The sequence below is a fragment of the Coturnix japonica genome, chromosome Z, assembly GCF_001577835.2.
Source record: "Coturnix japonica isolate 7356 chromosome Z, Coturnix japonica 2.1, whole genome shotgun sequence".
Classification (NCBI taxonomy): Eukaryota; Metazoa; Chordata; class Aves; order Galliformes; family Phasianidae; genus Coturnix; species Coturnix japonica.
Genome location: NC_029547.1, coordinates 40,660,098 through 40,671,825, shown reverse-complemented (window position 1 = coordinate 40,671,825; position 11,728 = coordinate 40,660,098). Strand labels below are relative to the sequence as shown.

General features: G+C 37.6%; 1 protein-coding gene across 3 annotated transcripts in view; it reads left to right on the top strand.

Moving 5' to 3' along the window:
- The window catches only part of YTHDC2 (YTH domain containing 2), a 35,155-nt gene continuing 23,427 nt past the window's right edge, over positions 1 to 11,728 (top strand). The window contains exons 1-9 of one of the 3 annotated variants that reach the window (XR_001552078.2): positions 1 to 328; positions 583 to 673; positions 3,337 to 3,533; positions 5,580 to 5,779; positions 6,236 to 6,402; positions 7,889 to 7,991; positions 9,117 to 9,273; positions 10,771 to 10,878; positions 11,480 to 11,625. Coding sequence is in view for 2 of the 3 variants with exons in the window: in XM_015849408.2 (XP_015704894.1) it covers positions 115 to 328; positions 583 to 673; positions 3,337 to 3,533; positions 5,580 to 5,779; positions 6,236 to 6,402; positions 7,889 to 7,991; positions 9,117 to 9,273; positions 10,771 to 10,878; positions 11,480 to 11,625 (1,383 nt within the window). In the remaining variant the exon portion in view is untranslated. The remainder of the gene's footprint in view (positions 329 to 582; positions 674 to 3,336; positions 3,534 to 5,579; positions 5,780 to 6,235; positions 6,403 to 7,888; positions 7,992 to 9,116; positions 9,274 to 10,770; positions 10,879 to 11,479; positions 11,626 to 11,728) is intronic. The other 2 variants (XM_015849408.2, XM_015849409.2) reach the window with 2 other exon arrangements.

Sequence of the window (11,728 nt, the reverse complement as noted above, 5' to 3'; positions counted from 1 at the left end):
CTGACGTACTGACGCTGCCCGACCCCGGCCGCGCAGGCGTTGGTGTAGCCGTTTGCCGGCGGTTGGAGGGGGCTGCTGTTTTGTGGTGTCGGTCCCCAGCGATTCCCAGTCTCCATGTACTCTCCCGGCAGCACCTCCCCGCAGCAGCACGATGGGGCCGCATGGGACGGCTCCGCGTCTGCCTGCTTCGCTGCTTCCCCCTCCGCCGCTTCCTCCTTCTCGTCGGGCCGCGGCCGCGGCAAGGGGTTGGAGGCTGTCCGCGTCTCTGAGGAAGTGGAGATCGCGGTGAACCTGGCGCTGGAGCGGTTCTGGTACAGCGATGATCAAGGTGGGGCGGCAAAGTGGCCAGGGGTTCTAGGGCGGGTGGCGGCGTTGTGTCCGCGGGGCTCGGGCCTGCGGGTGGCAGCGTTCGTTTGCCCCTCGGCAGCATCGGGTGCGATGTCTTGGCTTGCCGCGGTCCTACGGGGGGAAGGAGAGGCCCCTTCGCCGGGGGAATATAAATACGAGGGGCTCAGAGAACTGTCGACTTCGGGCATAGCGCATGTCGTGCTGCTACGTTTGTTTTCTGGGTTATCTTTGCAGAGATGGCGTTTCCTTCGTCTTTCACTTCTACCGAAAGAGCTTTTGTTCACCGACTGTGTCAGTCTCTGGGTTTGATATCTAAAAGTAAAGGGTGAGTTGGTATCTGGTTTTGTTTGCTGCAAATATTTGGAAACAGAACTATAAAATGCTACACATAATCGAGTGTATCCCACATTGTTACAGGGCATAGTAAGTCTGGGAGGAAACATGAGATAAGTGTGTTTGCGTTTTGTCTAAGTTAACAAAGCTTTTGGCATGCTTTATTTGAGGCAGCTTGTCCTGTCTTGTGGATTTCACGAGTTCATCAAGTCCTCACCCAAGTCTGCTCTGTTATCTATGCCACTGTTACATCTGGGAGTTTTGAACAGAGCCTGACTACTTGTGCATCAAACAGTCTTCCAAAAGGGAATAAGGAGCCCATAGGCAGGTGTCACCACATGCTTTTTCCCCTCCCCCTCCACAATCCTTTTATCCTCCTGTGATCTTTTGAAGGAGAAACTGGCGTTTATTGACCATATGAGCTTATATTTAAAAGCTGAGAATCCAGTTGCCAGGGACATTACAGTGGAAAAGCAATAGAAAAGGGAGTGGTACAGGAAGAACCTGGGTAGAGGGAGTGTCTTATCTGACGTGCAAGCTGTTGTAGAATCGTAGTATCATTGATTGTTGCTCTTTTTTGGTGGTACTGCATGATCCTTCCTGAAGGTGTGTAAAATGCTGATTTTTGGAGCTAGGTCAGGTAGAATAGACTTAGCTTGTGCAAGATTAGTTTATTGCTAATTAGTAAGAGGGCAAGGCAGTGAGAACTGAAACTAAGAATCCTTTTCCTGTACCTTATTCTTCCCAGACTCAACTTCAGTGTTGGTCTCCTTTTTCCTCCTCCCCACAAGCAAATCACGTGAATAGAGGATGGAGGCTGCTTTGTCTCTGCCACTCCTCCATGGTTGCTCTGTTCTCCTGCTCTGTTCCCCTATAGGCTAGTTCTGGGCTGTAAACCTGGAGCATCTCCTGCACTGATGCTGGTGCCCCTTGGGCTGTTTTTCTTAGATTTCTCACTCTCTCCCAACTACTGTTGTGCAGCAGTTTTCCTTCTCTTAAACTCGCTCACCCAGAGCACACCCAGCATCAGTCATGGGTCAGTTTTGGGGCAGCTAGATCTGATTTGATATGTGGCAGCTGCTAGTTCTGCTCACAGGAGCCCCCCGTTACCAAAACCTCACTGCTTAAACCCAATACAATAATAAGATATCTGTTTACACATGACTGTGTATATAGCTCTCCATATGTATATACAGAGGATGCAGATGTCCTAAGTGACTGTTCCTGACCACATGGGGGCAGTAATAATCACCTAAACAAGCATGCATCAGTTTGCTCATCTGGTCAGGCTAAAAGTGGCTTTACAGAGGGCACACATATAACTGCATTTATTCACTTCTCATGTGAAAGAATATGTGCTGAATTGCATATTTAGAGGCCATTTTATGGGAAAACAACATCTAAAACATGGGTGAAGTGCAAGAAAAAAGCCAGTATATATTTCAAAAGAATAGGAGTAGTATCTATTTCAAATTAGAAGTAATTTCAAAACTAGTTTCATGTTTCTGCTATTCTCTTTTTTGTTTTTATAAAAAAATTGTGTGTGCATGTATGAAAAATAGCACAGGACAGTTCTTTTCTCATTGCAACCCAGGCTAGCCAGAAGGCTGGGCGTATGTATTCCTGAGCATGAGGTGAATAGCATAGGAATAGGACTAGGGATGGAGGTTGTGCTGGCAGGGATGGAGTTACTGTTCACCACAGCCATTCTGTGCACTGCTCCTCATCTCTGGCTGGCATGGGACTGGCCTGGGCTGTTCCTGGAGGCTGTTCTGGCAGCTCCCAGACTCTCTCCAATGTGCCCAGAGCCTACAGGCTGAGGGGGTGTAGTGTGGTCAAAAGAAGATGGAGGGAGATGTGGGGAGTGCATATTGAGGCCTTACCCATTCCAAGATGTGGCCATATGTGTAGGGTAGGTGTATTGTCTCCCAGCTTCTTTCCGCTAACTAAACTGTCCTCATTCCAACCCATTTTGCTTATTCTTTTGAACAGAGAGAGAGAGAGAAATGTGGCAGGGTTTAACTTGCCATTGGTGTGAAACCACTGCAGGTGCCTTTTATGTTTACTGGATATTAAGTTACTTTAAAAAATGTTTGTCTGGATTTGTTTGAAGCTTGGAATATTCATAGAGGGTTGTTTGTTTTTCTGTTACTTCTGCTTAGTAATTTCTTTTAACCTCTTACATGTTTCTGTAAATCAGTTCTGTGCAGTGCTTCTCAGTATTGATTGATACAGTGATTGATAGGCCTTGCTATCTTATAGAAAGTGAATATAGCAGTCAACATTTAAAAGAAAATTAGTAAGTAAAGCAGAATCACAGAATTGTAGGGGTTGGAAGGGGCCTCTAGAGATCATCGAGTCCAACCCCCAAAGCAGAGTTACTTTATGGAGACTGTGAGGTTGTACTGGGTGTAGTCATCCCAGTTTTGCAGTATGTTGCACTGACATATAGTAATAGTGAGTGGTTTTGATGTTGCATACTGAGAGCCTTTCTCTTAGATGTGTTATAATGCATAAGATGCTATTTGGAAATTTGTTTATCATGTTTTATTTGAAACTAATCTGACAGCTGTTTGGAAACACTGTTAGTCAAAGATCTTTACATAGAGCTAAATAGATCACTTATTTATAATTTATTTTTTTTCTCTCTCTCAGAAAAGGAGCAAATCGATATCTAACAGTCAGGAAAAAGAATGAATCTGAAGTAACTCATGCAGAAATGACTTGTTGTTTGACTACCAGAACGAAACAGGCTGTTCACAGTTTAATTCATAGATTTCCTCTCACAAATAAAGAACGAATAGAACTTCTGCCAAAGACGCGTCGAGGAAATGCATTTGCTGTTGAAACTGGTACGTGCTGTGTGTGACTTGAACCTCAATATTGCTTAGGGAAAAAACAATCCAAAACAACAAAACACAAGAAAAAAAACAGCGGTACCCAACTGCACAAAAAACCCATATTGATTTCCACCTCTTCTTGAGTACCATCTGGTGGACTTCTAGCCGAAATGGAGCCATTAATTTTTTTTCACCCTTAATTCTTAGTATAGCAAGTTTTCAGACTGGTTTCACAAGGAAGTTTAACTTGGTGTTAATGCCAGTCATACTTCGATGTATCACTTATGCCAAGTTACTTTTGAATCTAGCCAGTTCAACACAAATGTACTTGAAAGGATATTTTTCATATGTGGGAGCTCCTACATGTCCTGTAAGGTGGAGCTGAAGAGAGAAAGGCTATCAAGGTCACTGTGGAAGAACACACTGTGAGAGTATAAGGCTGTTTGTTCTGCTTGTAGAAATTCATGTTTTTGATAAAATGGGAAGCTCTGTTTTGTTTTGTCTTCTAGCAGTAGAATGATCCCTCAGAGCTTACTGTTCAGACTTGTTGATTTCCAGAACATGAAAGAGTTCATCGAAAGACATACTTCTAATGCTTTGTTTGCTTAAGCAGAATGCTTCAAATAAGATGTGTGCCTTAGTGGTTTTATGTAAGGGTTTTGTTATGTTTCTATGCACAAAGATTTGTGCAGTGCACAGGAAAAACATCTACCAATATTCTCTTTCACCTGTTCTTTGCTCAAAGTGCTTATAGTTCTTTTTATAGGATGTTTCAGTTATACAGTAGTTAAGTTCTTTGGGTATTCAGGTCAATTAAATGGTTAATGTTAATTAAAAGGTCAATGTTAGTTTATGTCTGTCTTGGTAAGGTAATACTTCTTGAAATTGAATATGTATGCTTGTTAATCATGTTATGTGTATGTCATTGAATTTACAACAAGCTTTTAATTCTTCTGAAAAAAACAATGGGATTTTAGAATAGCATTTATGGCAGTGAGTTTGAAGTAGCGCTAAAGACTTGCAGCTTCTATGAATACTTAAACCTTGCTTTCTGGTATGTGGCAGTGTGCTGTCTAGGCCTAGGAATCTAGATCAGTCTTACTGACTAGAACATCATGTAAAATAAGACCTACTGGAATGAGGTAATAGAAGACTACAGAGAATACGGAAGAGTAGATATGAATCACAGTCAAGTTTGTTTTTTTTTCCTCGGAACTCGCAGAATGACAACTGTAAGGAGTTGGAAGGAACCTCTGGAGATCATGTAGTCTAACGGCACTTCTAAATCACCCTTCTTTTTAATCCACCTCGTGATACCTTGTGCCTTCTTTGCCACAAGGATGCTCTGCTGCCTCATGATTGACCCGTTGTCCATCAGGATATCCATTTCCTTCTCTGTGGAGCTCCTTTCCAGTGTTTCTGCACCTGACTTCTACTGGTACATACTGTTATACCTCCCAAGGTATAGCACTCTACACTTGGCCATGTTGTACTCCTTAAGGTTCCTTTCTACCCAACTTTTCAGCCTGTCCAAGACTCACTGAATGGCAGCACAGCCTTCTGGTCTGTTAGCCACTCCTCCCAACTTTGTATCATTAGACTTGCTCAGGGTGCATTTTATCCTTTTATTCAGGTCATGGATAAAGGCACTGAACAAGACTGGATCCAGGATTGCTAGAGAATCCCCTGTAGCTATACTGAGAAAAATCTCATTTTCCAGTTTGGGATATCTTTGGAGTTCTGTTCATTTAACTCTACAGTGAATATTTCTAGGCAAACTGTGGAGGTGTAAATGTGATTAAAAACCAAGAAAGTAAGTCTAGTTTTGTTCAAAATATGTTTGGAAGTAATAATTCCTTTGAACAATATTTGTTTCAAACACCATAGCAGAAACACAGTATTATGAATATTTCTTCTAAATATTTGATGGGTTCATCACTTTATTTGTGGGGATGCATACCAATTTTCATTTTTGTGATAGGTGAGTAATATTTTAATGACTTACCTTTGTAGCAATCCCTTTCTATCTATAGCTGAATTGTCATGTTCTCTCCACAGAAAGCAAAGAAGTTGGGAAGACAAGTGGAAGGCTCAGCAGTGGTATTCCTCAAGTCCCACTGAAAAGAGGGGAGTCGGAATATGACTCTTTTAGGCAATCATTGCCAGTTTTTGAAAAGAAGGAGGAAATTGTCAAAATAATAAAGGAAAATAAAGTTGTTCTCATTGTAGGAGAGACTGGATCAGGAAAAACTACTCAAGTATGTTTTTCATTAAAATAAAAGATGTCAGTATTTACATGAAACTAATGCGATTTTAGAAAATGTGTATGTAAGAAGGGATTTAATTATGCTGATTTTTAGAATTTTGTTTTCCTGTTTAGTAAGGTGTTGTATTTGAAGTATGAGAAAGTGAATTAAAACACTAGGTCAGCATATTTTATATTTATTAAAAATATAAAAGATTCTGCATAATTTTATGATGAAATTCTAGCTTTTCACTAGAGGAATTTGAATGATTTAAAATAATGGAGCTATTATTGTGTTTAGTTGTTTTTCTTTTGAAGTTAGTTCTGGGTCAAGAGTAGAATATTGTGAAAGTTTTGCAATCTGCTTAGTATTGTGATATTATTATTATTGCTTCACTTTTTAAGAATTAAAACACTTCTAGCTTCATCAAACTAACAAGTACTTTGAAATTTATTTTTTTTAAAATAGATTCCTCAGTTCCTTCTTGATGACTGCTGCAAAAATGGAATTCCCTGTCGTATATTTTGCACTCAGCCAAGACGTTTGGCAGTTATTGCTGTGGCTGAAAGAGTGGCAGCCGAAAGAAGAGAAAAGGTTGGCCAGACAGTTGGTTATCAGATCCGATTAGAAAGCAGGTACTAACAAGATATTTTTAAGGCAGCTGATCTTGTGTTCACATGTATGTTAAAGCTACAGTATTTTGGGGGTTACAACATAGAAAACAGTATATAAATTATAGGTAGGGTATGTTGTTTCGGGCAATTGAGAATTTGCAATAGATAGATTTCCTTCTACAGGTCACAGTATCAAGTAGTAAGCTTTCTTATTTAGGTGAATCAGAGGCATATTCATTTGATTTCTACTTGTGGGGAGAGAGGAATCTTTTGTATCGTCTTCAGAGCAACTATATGTTTTCTTCTTTTTTCCCCAGTCATATATTGGAAAGTTCTGTAAGCTTTGACAAAATGTAAGAGAACTAGAACTTTGACAAACTTCATGGTCACAGTTTGTAGCAAATACAATGGCAAAGGGAATGTCTGGCTCTGTTTCTTATATGAAGGTAACACATAGCTGATGAAAGAAGAATTTGAGTGTGTCTATGAAAACTTAGAAGCCTACTAAGAGATTTAAAGAGCTAGTGAAGATCAGTTGCAAGTGAGGTGGATGGTTAATATGTGGGAGTACTACAGTAGCTGAATAGGAACAAACTGTAGGCCAGATCAAGATCAAGAAATATTGAAAGTAGTGTGGACCATCTTTAAAAAAAAAAAAAAAGAGAGTAAGTAAGGTTCTTGAGAGAGAGAGAGGTCAGTATTTCAGTATTTCCAATGCTGGTTAAAAACAACGACAGCAAAAAACCAAGATGGGACAATGGAGCACTTGTGTTACTAAGTGTTAGGGAGCAGTGGTGATTTCTGGAATAGGAGGCTGAAGAGTGATCCATCTTGGATATGTTCATTTGATTTAGTAGGATGTAGAGGAATTTCTGTAAGCAAAGTATGAATGATGAATTGCAAACTGGGAAGGTGTATGGTAAGTAGAGAGTTCACGTGCCTCCAAGAAAGGAAGTGTGGAGTATGACAGTAAGAGATTTTTGAGAACTTTAACTGTCAGTACTGGAGAAAGCAGTGGCAACAACTGATTTTTACTTGCACAGCTAATTCCCAGAACTACTAAAACAGTGACATTTTTCCTCTTGAGGGAAAAAAATGATGCATTTGGAAAGCATCAACTGGTTTTATTTGGTTCAGTCAGGTACAGGGAAATGTAAATAATACAGTCCCAAGTATATGCTGAAAAATTGGAAACTGTTTTTGCAAAATAATCCGAGTGAATCTTCCACATAGAGGCTCTCAAAATTCACTTTTATTTGCTTGTATGTTTATTGAAACATGAATTTAGTGTCTGATGATTTGAAATATAAGCACTGGAATTCTGTAGGTGTTCTCTGCAAATAAGGGTAGTTTAAAATTACACAGTATAGTTGAATTACTTGGTGAGATAATCTCATTCCAGTTCTGGTGAATAGCTGTTCAATCCTTCAGTTTTTAATAAATAATGAAAAGGTAACCTGTGTTTGAATGACGCAAGTCTGAAGTATCTTCATGAACTGTTCAATAGGGTTTCTCCAAGGACACTGTTAACGTTTTGCACTAATGGCATACTGCTTCGCACACTAATGGCAAGAGACAGTGCTCTATCAACAGTAACACACGTTATTATGGTAAGAATCCTGTTGAATTTTATGTGAAGTGAAGCAATATGTATTACTTGTTTAATTTATTTTCCCGATTAAGCATATGAAATGTTTTTATTTGGGCAGAATCTGATTATTTTTTCTTTACTTACTTTTTCATCTTGGAATGTGTACCTTTTTGATTAAAGTATCTTATTTTTATGCTCATGATTGCATTTAATTCTAGAATTATGAAGCAGTTGTGAAGGACAGATGTCTAAACATTGCTGTAGGTTTTTGTTTCTTTTTCTTGTCAGAAAACATGGAAGCTTTAGGCATATGTATATATGATCCACCATTAATCTGTCAGAATTTCTTGTATTATGTAGATACTTCTGCAGTACCAGTTTAGCAGTTGACTTGTTATCGCAAACGTTTTCAAAACAAAGAGTAATGTAATTTCTGTTGTGGGGACTGAGAACTCAGTGAAACCAGGGTATATAATTGTCTTGAAACATTTTTCCACAGCCGAAAACATAAAAATCAAAATAATTGTAGTTACTCACCTGTTTACTGAAAGTATAAGGATGTTTCATGTTCTTGATTCCACCTTAAAAAGTGTTTGGCTTCCTACTTGATAAATTCATGATGTGAAAGAGAATAAAACACATCAAGTAAATAATTACTTTAATCAGTCATATGTCTTATCCGCTGTTAAGCTTTGTACTTTGAACCTAAGCAACCTCATTTATTTTCTGATTATGTGGTATTACGTATTCTTTTAAATGCTTCAACTCCAAAAAAGTCTGTTAAAACAAGATCTGTGGGAACTTTGGTTCGTGTCAGTATCTTGGAGATGATAATTTTTCAAAGAGAATTAGAAAAGTTTCAGAAATGCACTTCATAGAATCGTAGAATGGTTTGAGTTGGAAGCAACCTTTAAGATCATCAAGGATCATTCAGCTTCTGAAATCAAGTTATCTCTTCCTTATTCATTAACAGCAGTCTGCTCCAGTATCTTTGTGAAACTTGGAAAAACTTTTTTACTTGAATATTTTCTTTTTAAAAAGTGCTTAGTTAAACCAAGTTGGAATTGTGCATTTCAGTGCATCTTGTTTAAAATTCCTGTTTGTGAATGTTTAGTTACTGGTTTCTGTTTTCCTTTTATTTTAGGATGAAGTACATGAGAGGGATAGATTCAGTGATTTCTTGTTAATAAAACTGCGAGATATAGTGCAAAACCAGAGTAATTTAAAACTAATCATTTCTAGTGCTGCTCTAGATGTGAATCTCTTTGTTAAGTATTTTGGAAGTTGCCCAGTAATACACAGTAAGTATCTGTGAACTCTTGAATTTGAGTATACCTGTATGCCACTGTCCGTGCTAGTTCATCTGAACAAGGTAACATGGACACTGAGTGAGAAAAATATTTGTTCTTTTTGCTTTTTTAAAGGTGTTTTTTGTTTTTGTTTTTTGTTTTAAGTTTACTGTTGTAATTTTTTTAAGATCTGTTTGCAACTGTTTCAGAGTGAAGTATGTTATTGCTAGAAGCACTGTGTGTAGATGCCTTGTCTCCTGACGCTCAGCTCAAGAAAAGGAGTTGTTCTTAGTTTACTGATCTGCAGGATGAGAAAGTCAGCATGTTAAGTCCTTGAGTTCTGAAGAGTATGATACATTTTAACTAATTCCAGTTTTAGTTTTTCAGGCCTGGGAGGCTGCTGTTTGTAACTGGATAAAACACAGACTCTACCTGGTGACTTCAGAAATACAGACCTAGGCAATTTGTTTTTTATCATGTTTTAATCACATAATTAATTATTTCCAATGAAAACTGTCAACTGTTAATCCAGGTAAAATTTGGGAAAAGATGTGATACTTTATGTTCAGGCTTAATAATCTGTAGTTAGATTACATTCAAGTGTTAATAATTGGATCATTAATAAAGGTAAGGTGTGGGAGATGTGGATTTTTTTCATTTTTTCCACATTCTGAGCTTGCAGACCTCCTGCATGAGCGACCTGCTTATTTTGATTTTTCAACAATAACATCCATGTATTATACATTAGTATGTACAGGTAGTATATAAGAAGAAGGTTTTGAGCAGTCTAAACTCAGCTATGGCAAATGTCAAAAGGACCAGAAATCTAGAGAATTCTTTTTTTCCTCTAAAAAAGGATCTTGTCATGTCTGTTAGAATGGTTTAGAAAATAGTGATACTGGAAGAGAAATAGGGGTAGATTCTCAGGGGATAAAGACTGTTTGGATTGTCTGGCTTGTCAGGCCTTTCTTATGAAAGAAGGGCTAAAGTAGCTGAAGAAACTGAGTGTATCTTTCGTACTTGTCTTGAGCAAAGCATTTTTGTATGAAGTGACAAACTTCTTATGGAATACTACATTAAAACAGTGTTATGTTTGTAATCCAGGTGACAATCTTACAACAAAAATACTAGTTTTCTTTTTGTCTTTGTCTTTTTTTCTGTTTGTCTTTGATAAAACTTGTATGAATATACTGTGAAACATGTGGATTTCTTTCCAGGATGCTTAGATAGCTTTGAAGAGGTTACTTAAAAACAATACACATAACTGACACTTCCCTTCTAAATCCTCTTTTGTTTTGTGGCTCAGCAATCTTGAGAGGGCAAACTCTCAGATATTCTTAAAGGATGTTTTTTTGTTTGTTTGTTTGTTTTTTTAAGGAAAATGATAATTCCTTAAACCTTCTGCTTTTAACTTCTTAAAAAATAAATATTTACAAAAAGTCATCTTCTAATTAAGATTGTCGTTAGAATTAAGGGATATCTAACTTTGTTAGTTATTTGTTCTTGCAGTCCAGGGAAGACCATTTGAAGTTAAAGAGATGTTTTTGGAGGACATTTTACGAAGCACTGGATATACAAACAAAGAGATGATAAAATACAAAAAAGAGAAACAGCGAGGTTGGTATGTTTCTTAATTGTAAGAATGGACACTGAGGCTTACTGAGTATTGAGGATAATGAAATAGGATGATTCTGTTTTATTTAAAAGCTGGAATATTAAATGACAGCAACTGTTTTTAAACTTATAATGTTGACATTATTGAAGTTGTTTTTTTAATTAAAAAAACTTTCAATTGGGTATACTTTTTGCTTTCAGTACATAAATGTTTTGCGTATGTTATGGTATATATTTGCTTGTAATTGTTGCCTCCATGAGAAATACAGAACAAGATGATATGTTGTACATTCAGGTACAAATTGAATTGCAACCATTCATCCACTGTGCAGGATTTTGTACGTTTTGCACTGAAATAGCTCCTGTTAGCAGCATCTGAACAATATTTTTTACCATACTCTTTGAATAGACATATGCAGTCATAAACTTTGTGCTTATGATATAAATCATAGAATTTATATTGGAATGGTGCCAGCATTCTTGATTGGATAAAAGAGAATGCTGTAGGTTAACTTGTGATTTGATGTAACTATTTTTGTATTTGAAAGCAATAAATAATTAAAGGGATTACAAAACTATTTTGGTAATATTTTATACCTTCTAGAAGAAAAACAGCAAAGCACTCTCACTGAGTGGTGTTCTGCTCAAGAAGATAATAGCAACCCAGAGTCACAGAGAAGATCTGTTGCAAATGTATCTGAAGAGTATAATGTTCTGGAGAGCAGTGGGGATGCAGCATTTAATAATCTGGTAAGTTTTTTTCTTTGTTGGAATAAATGTTTTAGATTTATGTGGTTAATTTTTTAAAAACCTGTTTCTAAAGACATTGTGAAAATTATGTACTTAGATGGTT